General features: G+C 39.5%; 1 protein-coding gene across 1 annotated transcript; it reads left to right on the top strand.

The window, feature by feature from the left end:
- Window positions 1-880: 880 nt before the first annotated feature.
- On the top strand, window positions 881-4,589 carry LOC131026124 (uncharacterized). The gene is given in 7 exon segments (XM_057955893.1): window positions 881-1,144; window positions 1,382-1,412; window positions 1,415-1,688; window positions 1,766-1,930; window positions 2,021-2,030; window positions 3,791-3,863; window positions 4,357-4,589. Coding segments are annotated over 7 exon segments (1,050 nt in total).
- Window positions 4,590-15,210: the final 10,621 nt, after the last annotated feature.

The following is a 15,210-nucleotide window of genomic DNA, read 5'->3' as shown; positions in this document are numbered from 1 at the left end:
ATTTTCTCAATTTTTTTTAATAAATTAACGGTAATAAATGAAAAAATTTAAAAGGCGCGCCACAAGAGACTCAAAATTATTGGCAAAGAATCCCAATGTATATTTCTTTGTTTCTTGAAAATAAATCGTGGTATAATATGTTTTTTTTTTCTTAATTTGGTTAGAAGGTATTGTTAGAAATTGTTGACATCATCTAATGACACGCAGCGAAAAATATAATCAAGAATAAGATTTAGATTTACAATTGATTCGTGTGTAGAGATTACAAACAACAACAGTTAAAATAATTTCTTATTGTGTAGCAAACAATCTTGTAGTAACTACAACTGAATCCATTGCTATGGTATCCACGTATATTGCAGATTCAATGCAGGAACAATTCCCGATGCACAATTGAATCATCGTAAGCTAGGAAATCTCCGATTGAATTCTATACTGCCCTAAGTGTTTTCTCTCTTGAGTTTATGTGAGTTTACGTATCTAACGTGTTTCTGACAAAAGAAATATATTCATATTCTTATAGGAATATACACGCCTATTACCCTAGGTAAAGAAGCCGAGCTTTTTCTTTTGTCTACCTTTAATTAATCAAATAGTCAAATTATTTACTAATTAATTAAAGTTTATTACTAATTAATTAAAATTTATTGAGAAACAAGGAAATAAAAAAAATGTCTAGTATATATAATAAGGGTTAAGGTGCAGATAGGCCCCTCAAGTATAAGCCCCTATAGCGTATTGCTCCTCTTACTCACTGTGTGTGCAAATTAGCCCCTAAACATCAAAAAATCGCACACTTAAGCCCCTCTGACCTAACGTCGTCAGCCAACGTTAGTCAATTTTTATTACTATTATTTTAATTCGAGAAACACACATAAACATGCAGTCGTTTGAAGATGAGGAAGCAGAGAGGAAGGGGAAGGCGGTGGTGGTCAGTGGCAGCATCGCTGGGTTGTCGTGCACGCACGCGCTGATCATCGCCGGCTGGGGAGTAGTGGTGTTGGAGAAAACAAGCTCCCCGGCGACGGGTTGCGCCACCGGTGCCGGGCTCGGGCTCGACCCGTTGGCGCAGAAAGTCATCAAGTCATGGCTCGATGAGCCTCATGCGCTTGACCTCACCACGCTGCCGCTCACCATTGATCAAGTAAGTAAACTAGCTTTTCGATCATTTTGACTATCGAATTACTGATTTTAATGTTAATTGATAAGATCTGCCACTTTTTCACATTGATACTTGATTTTGCTTCAAATCAGAGCTTTAATTAGGGTTGGGATTAGTAGAATGAAATTTTTTCAGTTCTTTATATTTAGAACAATATGTGGAAATAATCACAATTCATTTTGGGATAAATGAGCTTCTGGTAATTTTGTGACACTATAGAATGAAGCAACTGATGGGGAGAAGAAATCAATTGGATGCTAACAAGGGATGAGAGCTTCAATTTTAGGGCAGCACTCTGGTCTGATCTGTACAGCCTTCTATACAAGGCATTGCCTCCAAAGACAGTCCGCTGGGGGCAAACATTTATTTCCTTTTGCGTTTCCGACGACGGAAACCGTGTGAGAGTGAAGGCTAAAGCTTCTCAATTTGGAGAAATAGTTGAGGTTGCAGGTGATCTTCTTGTGGCAGCTGATGGTTGTCTCTCTTCAATACGGCAGAGTTTCTTCCCTGAGTACTGTAAATTGAGGTTTGTGAATTGGTTGTTGATGAATTACCTAAAAACTTGAGAAGTTTTTCCTTGGACTAAATCACAAATTCAGTTAGATATTCAGGTTATTGTGCATGGAGAGGGGTCCTTGATTTTTCGGAAAATGAGGATTCTAGCACCGTTCTTGCGCTAAAAAAGGCTTTCCCTGATCTTGGGAAATGCTTATATTTCGACTTAGGATCAGGAACTCACTCTGTGTTTTATGAGCTGTTGAACGAACGGTATACTCTCTCTCTCTCTCTCTGGATTGTTGTTGATGATGATGGTGTTGGTGATTCTCATTTTCTTGTTTGTGGATGGAGTGTCTGCAGATTGAAGAAGGTATGGAATGCTTGGCGACTGTTGGAATGAAAGGTGGGTGGGAAACTAGCGTAAATATTAGAGGTGGGTCAATTTTCGAATTAAAAAAAAATTGACTAATGTTGACTGACGGCGTTAGGTCAGAGGGGCTTAAGTGTGCGACTTTTTGAAGTTTAGGGGCTAATTTGCACACACAGTGAGTAAGAGGAGCAATACGCTATAGGGGCTTATACTTGAGGGGCCTATCTGCACCTTAACCCATATAATAATTAACGGATTATAATATAAATTAAAATTATCGTACAAAATAAATTTTGATGAAATATTATGAGTTTATTGTGAAAATTAATAATAAAAAAAAACAATTCTTACCATTTATGAGACTTGAACTCTGAACATGAATTGACTGAGTAAAATGATGAATCCATCTCAGGATCTAAAAGTTGAAAATGATTCATATTATATTTTATGTCATATATATATACACACATATTAATATTAATATAATAAACCCATTATGTTGTGATTATTTTACTTATGTAAGTAGGATTATCTCTTAAACTATAATAGGGTTACATCTAATCATTAAAAGAAACCATTGATTTCTTATACTTACTAGTCTGATTGTACATTTATCATAATTGAAATTGTACTCATGGATATAGTATATTTTCACATCATTAAGGAATATTATTTTTCTAATAAACTTCACTGTTAACTTTTATCCTCTTCATCTAACCTTTATCATCCATAGATTTACATCATTTTTGTGTGCAGATTTATAGTATGTGTTTTACACATACAATTCCCCATATAATCAACGGCTAATAATTTTATTCATTATAATCTCTCTCATATAACATCATCATCATTCAACAACAAGAACCTAAAGGCAGTAAAGCCATTGTGTTTATCATTCAACAACTAAATTCCTTGATTGTGATAGGTCCAGTCATTATTATCCTTCAAAATATTGGGATTAGTTACCATTTACCAACTATATATATGATTATATTATAAATTAATTATAGTGGGACCAAGTGGGATAAGGAGTCTTAATTTATAAATGGAAAAAAGAAATATGAACTGCACCAAATCGACGGAGCTCCGATCGAAAGGTGGCGCTGTAAGTTTACAGTATTATGATTTTTTTTTTATCCGACAAAGTAATGTTAGAAGTTAATGTTAGAAGTTAACAGTTAGTACCGCACACCTTATCTCTCCAAACACCAAATTCGCTCCCAATGGGGATCGAACCCGAGTCTCATCACTAAAGTGAGGACCCGGTGGCCAGGTGAGTTAAGCCCCCTGGTTAGTGCACCATGATAATGAAAGGGGGATAAATGTTTCAAATTTAAATTTAAATTGTTTAAATAAATAATATTTCACAAGTTTGACAACGGAATGATTCCGTTGTTAAATTTTAAATATTTAATTAATCTTTCTTATTTTCAACAACGAAATATTTTCATCGTTATATTTTAATTATTTAATATTCCTTATTTTTAACTATGGAGTAATTATGTCGTTAGTTTTTAATTATTTAAATAATTAATATTTTTTACTTTTAGTTACATAATTAATCTATAGTACAATTTATTGACGGTATATTTGTTGCTAATTCCATTGTTATTTTTTTTTTTCGTTGCAAATTCGATGTAAATTATGTCGTTAATTATCGAAAATGTAAATCTTTGTAGTTAGTCCATTGTAATGTTACTACGTTGCAGTTTGGAAAATTTTTAATAGTGAATCACTGATTAATATTATGATTTATGCAGACCTTCTATGTAACTTCTAGAGGTCATGAGTCTCGTGACAGATTTTTGTATGCTCCAATTGAGATTGAAATTGGTAAAGTATAGTAAAATGAATTTGCATTTTAAGAAAAATGAAATCCAACCAATTTTCCGGAATTAGATGCATCCCTGTAATTCGATAGGTACAATGCCGAGCAACACAATTTTGACTTCAAGCTAAGAGAACTGATTAAATTAATTTTGACTCCAACGAATTTACTCTTTACTTTTAATACTATCAATACTTTATTTTTATTTTTTTGACTCTGGCGAAACCTCTACACCACATAAATGTGAAAAAATTATGAGACTTCTACACCATATTGGCGAATTATAAATGAACAGGTATAGAATTAATCGGTAAATTATCGTTGGATCGTGAATTATACCTAGTATTTGATTGGAAAAATGAAAGAGAGTAGTTGAGTTGCTGAGAGCCCGAGAATAAATCGCAATACTATTGAGAAGTAATGAGAGCGTGTCCTACAGAGTGCGTGTGCATGGTTATTTATAGATTACATGCTAGGGGTAAAATAGTAATTCCGCAGCTAAAACATGCTCCCCGCGTGATCGAGGGCATAATGGTAAATCTACTCCCAGGCGGGCAATTCCTCTGCTCTTTGGTGATTTCTCTGTCCAAGGTCATTTCTCTGGTGGTGACCGTTTCTCTGATTACGTCTGTTCCTCTGGCGAGGTCCATTTCTCTGGTAAAGATCGTTCCTCTGCTCTGCACATATTACTCCTCATCACATATAAAGGTGAAAAACCTATCCGCATGTAGGCGATACCACTATCCACACTGATAAACATGCTTTTTTACCTCTTAGTGTGTCATATTTGATGGTTAGTTATGAGGTTTTTGTGTGTTTGATGGTTTATTTTGAGCTTATATTGGTTTTTGGTCAAGAACTTGTCACTCGCTTGTGTTTGAACGTATTTTCAGAAATAACGAAGAAGAATTTGGAAGATTTGGCTGAAATACAAGTTGTAGTTCATCTCTAGCGGAGTTCGTGAGCGCAAACGGTTCGTAAATCGGAGTTCGGACGAGGGAGAACGAGCCAAAACAAAATCACTGCGCAAGGCCGCGCGAGGTCGCGCGGTACAGGCGCGCGGCCGCGCGACCCGGCCGCGCGACGATGGCAGAAGTTGCTGGACTGCTCACGCGGGCACAGCGCGCGGGCGCGCGAGAAGGCCGCGCGAGCTCGCGCGGTCCAGCCATGCGGCCGCGCGACCCGGCCGCGCGAAACGCCGAGTTCCGCCCAGTTTTTCCAATTTTTCACTAAAAGCGCGTTTTTGGAGTATTTTCGGGCTTAGACGACCTAGGGCTCATAAATACCATCTTTTAGCTTATCCCAGACACCTTTTATCATCTTTTTATCATATTCTGACTTTTCCTGAGAGCTGTGAGACACGGAGCAAGAGCAAGACTGAAGAATCTCGATTTCTCTACGGTTTTTCATAGTTTTATGTTTATTAGTTTTATTGAGATTGTGATTATTAGTCATATGTCTATGTGTGGCTAAATCCCTTTTCCCAGGGTTTAGGGAGTAAACACGATTCAATTTTCTGACTGTTGATTTAATTAATTGAGATTTATATTCCTTTCTATGTTCTTGTTATAATTGCTTGCTTTATTGCTTGATCACCAATTTAGCATTATCATAGGTTTTAATTTGAGATCGGGAGATGATAATTATAACCTGAACTAAGAACATAGAACACATTTATTCTAATTCTAAAGGGAATTAATAATTGTGAGGGCGTTAATCCTAGGAACTTTTAGGAGTTACATGTTAGAAGTGTGATCCAGGGATGGTAGCCTTGCATGTAATCAACGATTTGTATGCCACGGGAGTGGGTATGAATTAACTTTGAGATTGCCTTAGGAATTATCTCATTAATTGAATCATACGTGTTAGTTAGGAGAATCTGTTGAAACCTCTGCCTTGGGAAACTTTCTTTCTTCTGTTACTACGTAATTCTTACAGCTTGATTTCTTTTCAGTATTCCTTTATTTCAATTTAAATTTGTTTTCAAGTATCAAACCTTTACAATTCGGTTTTCCAGATAGAGTAAAGTGATTACGATTAGGCATTGATAACAATTAGTCCCTGTGGATTCGACCTTGTCACTGCTATACTCAATTGCACCCGTACACTTGCGGCGTGTAAAGAAATTAGCGAACAAGTTTTTGGCGCCGTTGCCGGGGACTGATTTTTATCAGTACTATTCTGTTAATTGTTTGATACTAATCTGGATTTTTTATTTCTGTTATTTATTTTACTGTTCTTTGTTTTTCCTGTGGTTCTAATTCTTGTGTTTGGAGCTTTCCAGGTAGTGAATGGACACACGATCTCAGAATCTTCCTCTTGAAGATTTTGATCCAGAGATTGAAGCCACGTTCCACCTCAACAACAACAAGAAAAGAGAAGCCACACTAGACACGATGGCTGCCACTGCAGAAGAAGTCCGGGGGTTGAGAGAACAGCTGCAGGCGTTGTTAGATGCTCAGAAAGATGCTGGCAAGCAGAAACAGGCCCCGATCAATGAGGCGTTCACTCCGCATTATTATTTTCATGAGCCTCCAAGAGTCAACGCAAATAATTTTGAGCTCAAGACTGGTTTAATCACGATGGTGCAGCAAAACCAGTATGGAGGCAAAGCTGTGGAAGATCCCAATGCGCATCTGGCGCAATTCTTGGAGTTGTGCAGCACCGTCAAGATGAACGGAGTCCCAGATGATATCATACGACTCCGCCTTTTTCCATTCTCACTCCGGGATAAGGCAAAGTCATGGTATCAAACTTTGCAGCTGGGAGCTAATCCGGTATGGGGGGATTTGGCTGATCTTTTCCTACGGAAGTTCCATCCCCCCGGGCTCACACTGAAGCTAAAGATGGAGATTCTCCAATTCCAACAGTTTGATGGAGAGACACTAGCAGAGACATGGGAGAGATACCAAGAAAAGTTGAGAAAGTGCCCGTCCCATGGTTTCGATGAGGGGACTCTGGTGGTTATGTTCTATAACGCTTGTGGGGAGCGCACCAGGATGTTCATGGATACAGCTGCAGGGGGCTCATTGCTCAAGAAAGGAAGTTCTGAAGCTATGGAGATCATTGAGAGCATGGCCACCACGAGCTATCAATGGCCATCCGAGAGAGTTCACTTGAAGAAAGTTGCTGCTACCTCCAGTTCGGAGCCTATGGCGTTGATTTTGACTCAGCTGGCAGAGATGAACTCGAAGATCAAGGCTATGACTGTTGGCCATCCTGAGCCGGCTGTGGAGATCCCAACAGGCGTACAAGACGCCAACTACATCAATGGCAGAAACTATGGGAACTATCAGCATGGACAACAGTTTCATCATGGAGGGCGTCCACATCCCAATTTGGCTTATGGGAATCCGAATAACGCGCTTCATGCTCCACCTGGATTCTCTGTCACCAATGGAGTCATCAATGATGAAAAGAAGCCTAATTTGGAAGAACTGATGATGAAGTTCATCTCCAGGGCAGATGAGAGGATGGAAAAGCTGGAGTCCAATGCCGTTGCTGTGGGGACTCAAATGAAGATGTTCGAGACCCAATTGGGTCAAATATCCACCGCCGTCAACAAGCTCCAACAAACAGGAAATCTCATAAACAATGCCAAGGTGAACCCAAAGGAGCAGTGCATGGCCATTGGGTTGAAGAGTGAAGTCACTTCTGAAGGCAGCCATGGTTCTCGTGAGATGGAGAGACCAGAGCTATCGTGGAGAGTCTGGGAGGAAGGTCGACGACTTCCACCTCATCTGCGTCCTCCTGGGTGGTTGCCGTTTCCCCAGCGTCATTTTAAGATGGTTGATCTGCCGAGCGGGACTACACAGGAAGGGGCCATGACGGCAAAAGAGGAGAGCGCACGGCTGATTGAGGAAAAAGCTGAGGAGGTCACTGTTGAGGTTTCTGGCAGAAAGAAGGATGAAAAGCAAAAAGCTACTTCGCCAGCAACTGTGACTATACCTTTCCCTCAGCGCCATAAGAAAGAGAGGGTGAAACAGCAATTCTCCAAGTTTTTAGAGATCTTCAAGAAGCTGCACATCAATCTTCCATTGGTAGAGGCGCTGCAGGAGATGCCTCAGTATGCGAAATTCTTGAAGGACATCATCTCGAGGAAGAAGAGGCTGGGAGAGTTTGAGACGGTGAATCTCAATGAAGAATGCAGCGCAATCTTGCAGAGGAAGTTGCCGGCTAAGGTCAAAGATCCGGGCAGCTTCACACTTTCCTGCATTATTGGAGGCCAGCATTTCGGAAGGTCACTCTGCGACCTGGGGGCGAGCATAAATCTTATGCCTCTATCTGTTTTTCAACAGCTGGAAATTGGAGAGTTGAAGCCAACATCAATGAGGCTGCAGATGGCGGACAGGTCGGTCACCTACCCTCGTGGAATTGTGGAGAACGTGCTTGTGAAGGTGGGGGATTTTATTTTCCCTGCAGATTTTGTGGTTCTAGACATTGAGGACGACAATAAAATCCCGCTGATTTTGGGGCGCCCGTTCCTTGCAACGGGAAGAGCTTTGATTGACGTGGAGAAAGGAGAGCTCACGTTGAGAGTTCATGAGGAAAGCCAAACGTTCCATGTCTATGAACCATGCCACATCCAAGAAGATGAAGTGCCCAAGAAAGCTAAAGATCCGGGCAAGGTAAGTGTTGATATATTTAATACATTTGATACGGATCCTTTTTCTTGGCAGGACCCACGTGATCGAAAGTTTAAAGGAAGAGCTCTGGATGAAAAGCATGGAGTAGGAAGCAGCTGGTCGCAGCACTGCTTGTACCAGCCACCTTGAAGAGGTTGCTGTTCTGTCGAGCTAACGACGTTAAAAATAGCGCTTATTGGGAGGCAACCCAATTTCTGGTTAGTTTGTTCCTTTTCGTTTGTTTGTTTGTTTGTTTTCGTGCCCCACAAATCCTTTTCAAACTTATTCTCCTTGGTGGTGAATAAGTTTGGGGGGATGTGTCTTTGTGGGTGCACTGTTTGCTTTGGTTGTTCTTGTTTGTTTTGTCGTTGAGTTGTTTAGTCTTGCTTTGTTGATTTCTTTGTGATGTACCTTGATGATGATGTGAGTAGTGCAGAGTTTTGTTGGATAATTGGCTTATGACGATTTCTGCTTTAAAATTGTGAAATTGCATGCGTTTGTGTTGATATTGTTGAGATTGAGCATGATTGATGAATGATAAGTATGGTCTCTTTTGATGTTGCAATCAATGAAATAAGCTGTGAGATTTGAGCCTTGACTGTCACCATGTTTACAGTCTTATTTCTTATTCTTGAGTGATTGTTCGAGCATGCATGTGTCTCACTAGAACTTGTCTTGGTTTCTCCCTCGAGGTCACATAGTGTGCTTAATAACTTTGAGATGATAGAAGGCCATCTTTGCTAGCCTATATATCCCATATTTGTCCTATTACTATATATGATCCTAGTTCGCCCCCTTTGAGCCTTTTATTTTCCATTTTATTTGGTTTAGACGTGGGTGGGAGCTTGGAGATTGTTGTTATGGGGTAGTTGGTTTGTGGAGATGTGTGTTTATGGATTATGTACTTTGATCTTGATTGAAAAAATCCTAGTACCCTACAAGTCATTGAAAAAAAAAAAGAAAAAAAAAAAAGAAAGAGAGAAAAAAAGAAAGGAAAAGAGAGAGCAAAAGAATTGAAAAAATGGGTACATAGGATGCATTAGAGAGACATAATGTTATGAGAAATAATTGTTGAGTTGTGATGATTTCTCGCATTGAAAAATCTGGTTTTGTGAGAGGTGGAAGATGGTATGATTTAAAAATGTTATAAGGTTGGTGATCGAGCTACATTGAGGAGTATCTTTTAGTCACTCAGCCAAATTTATCCTACCTTACCAAAGAGCCTACATTACAACCTTCAATAAAGACCTTTTTGATCTTGGTTATAGGAGCACACATTTAGTGGTGGAGAGGTGAGACGATTGACAAGCTTATGGATGAGTACTTGTTTAGCTTGAACTGAGCGTATACACGTCCTTTTTGAATTGATACACTTGAGAGTTGAGAGTTCTTATATTCTTTATCTTTTTGGTGAGGATTGCAATTCATTGAGACCATAATTTGAGTTTGTCAAGATTGTGATATTGTGATGATAGGAGATACAAATGCATGTTGGTATTTTGTTGACAAATCTGAAGCCATAATGTTATCAACTTTTCTCTGCGCTCTTGTTGATTCATTCTTGGTTCATCTTTGTTTTGTCCGAGGACGGACAATAGTTCAAGTTTGGGGGGTTGATAAACATGCTTTTTTACCTCTTAGTGTGTCATATTTGATGGTTAGTTATGAGGTTTTTGTGTGTTTGATGGTTTATTTTGAGCTTATATTGGTTTTTGGTCAAGAACTTGTCACTCGCTTGTGTTTGAACGTATTTTCAGAAATAACGAAGAAGAATTTGGAAGATTTGGCTGAAATACAAGTTGTAGTTCATCTCTAGCGGAGTTCGTGAGCGCAAACGGTTCGTAAATCGGAGTTCGGACGAGGGAGAACGAGCCAAAACAAAATCACTGCGCAAGGCCGCGCGAGGTCGCGCGGTACAGGCGCGCGGCCGCGCGACCCGGCCGCGCGACGATGGCAGAAGTTGCTGGACTGCTCACGCGGGCACAGCGCGCGGGCGCGCGAGAAGGCCGCGCGAGCTCGCGCGGTCCAGCCATGCGGCCGCGCGAGCCGGCCGCGCGAAACGCCGAGTTCCGCCCAGTTTTTCCGATTTTTCACTAAAAGCGCGTTTTTGGAGTATTTTCGGGCTTAGACGACCTAGGGCTCATAAATACCATCTTTTAGCTTATCCCAGACACCTTTTATCATCTTTTTATCATATTCTGACTTTTCCTGAGAGCTGTGAGACACGGAGCAAGAGCAAGACTGAAGAATCTCGATTTCTCTACGGTTTTTCATAGTTTTATGTTTATTAGTTTTATTGAGATTGTGATTATTAGTCATATGTCTATGTGTGGCTAAATCCCTTTTCCCAGGGTTTAGGGAGTAAACACGATTCAATTTTCTGACTGTTGATTTAATTAATTGAGATTTATATTCCTTTCTATGTTCTTGTTATAATTGCTTGCTTTATTGCTTGATCACCAATTTAGCATTATCATAGGTTTTAATTTGAGATCGGGAGATGATAATTATAACCTGAACTAAGAACATAGAACACATTTATTCTAATTCTAAAGGGAATTAATAATTGTGAGGGCGTTAATCCTAGGAACTTTTAGGAGTTACATGTTAGAAGTGTGATCCAGGGATGGTAGCCTTGCATGTAATCAACGATTTGTATGCCACGGGAGTGGGTATGAATTAACTTTGAGATTGCCTTAGGAATTATCTCATTAATTGAATCATACGTGTTAGTTAGGAGAATCTGTTGAAACCTCTGCCTTGGGAAACTTTCTTTCTTCTGTTACTACGTAATTCTTACAGCTTGATTTCTTTTCAGTATTACTTTATTTCAATTTAAATTTGTTTTCAAGTATCAAACCTTTACAATTCGGTTTTCCAGATAGAGTAAAGTGATTACGATTAGGCATTGATAACAATTAGTCCCTGTGGATTCGACCTTGTCACTGCTATACTCAATTGCACCCGTACACTTGCGGCGTGTAAAGAAATTAGCGAACACACACAAATATGAGAAAATTATCCATAGGCAGGCGCGCGAAATTGAGTCCAAGACCTCTCATAAAAAAGTGTTTTTGGATGCTTCAACTTTACCACTTGAACTCATTTACGGTATCAAAAAACTTGAATTGATCCTTTATATACTCATATATTGTCCTCCCATTGCGAGCTGTCATAAAATGTTGGAGCTAGGCATATAAAAACAAAATAATAAGTTAACACTATCGAAAGGTCAAAAAAAATTATCTTAAAACTTGAAAAGGATTTTGTTTTAGTAACGATCTGGACATCTTTTTAACTCTAAAATGTACTCAAATTCTAAATAAAATTTAAAATATTTTTTTTTATTAAAACTAAATTTTAAAATTATGACAATCCTTAAAAAATGTATATTAAAACGAAATTTAAAATATTTTATTTTATTTAAAAACATACAATTCGAGTCTCATATCGAAAGTATAGAGTTATCTAAGATATGCAGTGTACTATATAAAAAAAAGAAACTACATTAATTTGATTTTGTATTTTTTTTATCAGAAAAGAAAATCCATTAAACTTAAAACTGGTACCAGAAGTACCTAAAAGTTAATACATGAAGAAAGAGAAAAAACCGGAGAACACCATGCCTCGAAACTACAATCAGCCTCAAACAAATTGAAAGATTTAATCCAGCTCCGAAGTCTTCCTTTCGCTTCCAAAACCAGATTTTTCACCTCCCAGACCTTTCCATCAAATCTACTCACATTTCTTTTCTTTCAGATAAGCCAAACAGTACACATCCATAAAGCCTTGAGAATTTTGCTGCTTCTCTTACATCTTCCCAAATGGCTGAACATCAAGAAATGCTGAACCACTCCTTTTGGTCTTGCCGTGCTGATACCAATCCATTTTTGAATAGCATCCCAGATCAGATCAGCTTTCGCGCATGTAAGGAAGAGATGGGTTGTTGTCTCATCTCTCAAAATACAGGAGTTGCACCAAGCTTCTTCGACCGAAAGATCAACGTGCCTCTTGAAAAGATTGTTACAAGTTGCAAGTCTATTTCTCAAGCACCTCCATGTTGTCACCTTCACCTTGTGTGGAGTCGGCGCTTCCCAAACCTTTGCTAACACATCATGTGAAAGTTGGTTTGATTGTGTTTCGCCTCTGCTTGCCGCAATGATTTGATAAGCCAATTTAGTTGTGAACTTCCCATTCTTAGACACTTTCCATCTCCACTCGTCGCTCTTTCCTGAACAAGGAACACCATAAGAAATTATCACAATCAAGTCATTTACCAACCCTTTCTCCCATTCAGACAACTCCCTTCTCCACTTAAGCTCCCACGACCAACTCCCATTCTCCCACCTTCCCGACTCTTCAATAGACACATTCTTATTTACACAAAGCCGAAAGATTCTAGGGAAGGTTTTCCTCACACCCACCTGTCAACCCAGAGTTTCGTATCCCTACCATTCCCCACATGACGTGATAAATTCTCGAAGAACCACCCCCCAGCCACACTCCCCCCGATAGCAAGTACTTTCGGCCACCACCCGCCCCCCCTTCCTCCCTTACACAACAGCCCTCGTTCCCCCTCATTCTACCTCCCCATGGATGGACCTCACCACCTTAACCCAAAGCTCCTCGCTCCCCTGAAGATATCTCCACAGCCACTTTGCCACTAATGCATTCCGAATGCCCAGCCCTCCCACATCTTTGTTGGTACATAAGACACTCCATTTAACCCACGCAATAGATCTCGAGCTTCCCCCTCCACCCCACAAGAATTCACAAAGAACAGAAACTAGAAAATTCCCAATGGTTTTTGGCATAAAAGCAAACGAGAGCTGATATAGAGGAATAGCTTGTAGAACCGCTTTGACCAGATTTATTCGCCCTGCCAGAGATAATTTTCTCTTCTCTCACCCTCCAATCTTCTTCCGAACTTTATCCACCATGCCATTCCAGTCCACCATATTGTTTGAACGACCTCCCACTTTGATACCTAAATATTTGATAGGAAGGGACTTCACCTTGCACTATAGCACCGCAGCAATCCGGCTCACCTTTTCATCCTCCATCCCAATCCCAACTTGGCTGCTTTTCGAGAAATTGACTTCAAGACCCGAGATAAACTGAAAAAGATGTAAGATATCCTTCACCACTTCCGCATTACTTTCCTTCTCATCAAGGGTGAAGATAGTGTCGTCGACATATTAAAGATGAGAAATACTAATCTTCTCTTTTCCAATCACCGCTGCCGACAACCATTGTCTATCCGAAGCTCTCTCAATCAAAGAACGCAACCCTTCAGCCGCGATAAGGAAAAGAAAGGGTGACATCGGGTCCCCCTGCCGCAACCCTCTCTCCAAATCAAACTGACCCGAAGGAGAGCCGTTAACCAGGACATTAGCCGAAGCCGATGTAAGGCACCCCATAATCCACCTCCTCCAGATCGGATTAAAGTTTAGAAGACCGAGCATGGCGTCAATGTAATCCCATTCAACTAAGTCTTAAGCTTTAGCGAAGTCAATTTTGAAGAAGATCCGACCGAGCCTTCTCTTTTTTGCTTCAGCAATAAGCTCATTCAGAATCACTACCCCATCTAGGATAAGGCAGCCACTGATAAAAATACTTTGGTTATCCGAGATGATTGAACCCATCACCGCCTTCATTCTCCCTGCGAGAATTTTAGCAATGATTTTATAAAGGCTACTAATCAAAGAAATAGGCCTGAACTCCTCCAACTTTCCTGCATCCTCAGTTTTTGGAATGAGAACAATAAACGACGTGTTGCTTCCTCTGCGTAATTTCCCGTTCAAATGAAATTGCTTCAGCACTTGGACTAAATCTGACTTTGATTTTGATTTTGTATTTAGTCTCATGTCAAGAGTGTAAGCTTGAAGCTGCACTATACATGCCTCTCTAGGGGGACGGATCCATAATTTATTGCTAAGGAGGGCTGAATTTGTAGAAATATGGTATCTGAAAGTATTTGCAGGGGTTCGAGGGCGGAAACCCTCAAGCCAAAAAAAATTGAGCATTTCGTTCAATTCATTTTTATGTCTAAGTGCAATTTTAATGTACTTAGGATTAAAATTCAATCACTGCGTATATAAGGTTTATTTGCAAATTAATACTCAATTTTTTGGGTCATTTACAAATTAGACCCGATCTTCGAAATTTAGCAATAAAGACCCAATTTTAGCATTCTTTGCAATTTACACATATCCATTTTTTTGGGCTGGATTGGAATTGATATCAGATTAAAATCAGTTATTCCTATAGTCAAACAATATAAATGTACGTGTTAGATTGTTTGACTTTGTACAAAGTCTACATATATCGTATAATTAAATTATAGAAACTAATGTTTAAGGTATATATAAAAAAAGGGTACATGATATAAAAGTAATTCACAACCCAGTTGTGTTCTTGTTGAATATATATATTATTTGTTATACCGGCCTCTAAATTTTTTAATACTATAAACTTGAAATATTATGTTTGGAGCAAATATAATATTTGGCTACTAATTGTTTAATATTTGGCTACTAATTAGGGGTGAGCAAACTCAATCCGGACCCGCCGAACCCGTCCGGGCCGACGAGTTCGATTGGGACCGGACCGACCCACTGTATGTCATCGGGCCGGGTTGGATCCATTTTTTAGGACCGAATATTTTCCGAGTCGAAACCCGGTCGAACCCGCCGAACCAGAACCGACCCGGTCTCTTATAAATTTA

Source organism: Salvia miltiorrhiza, chromosome 5, assembly GCF_028751815.1.
Source record: "Salvia miltiorrhiza cultivar Shanhuang (shh) chromosome 5, IMPLAD_Smil_shh, whole genome shotgun sequence".
NCBI classification, from domain to species: Eukaryota; Viridiplantae; Streptophyta; class Magnoliopsida; order Lamiales; family Lamiaceae; genus Salvia; species Salvia miltiorrhiza.
The sequence above is the reverse complement of the archived record's forward strand: the minus strand, read 5'-3'. Positions and strand labels throughout refer to the sequence as shown.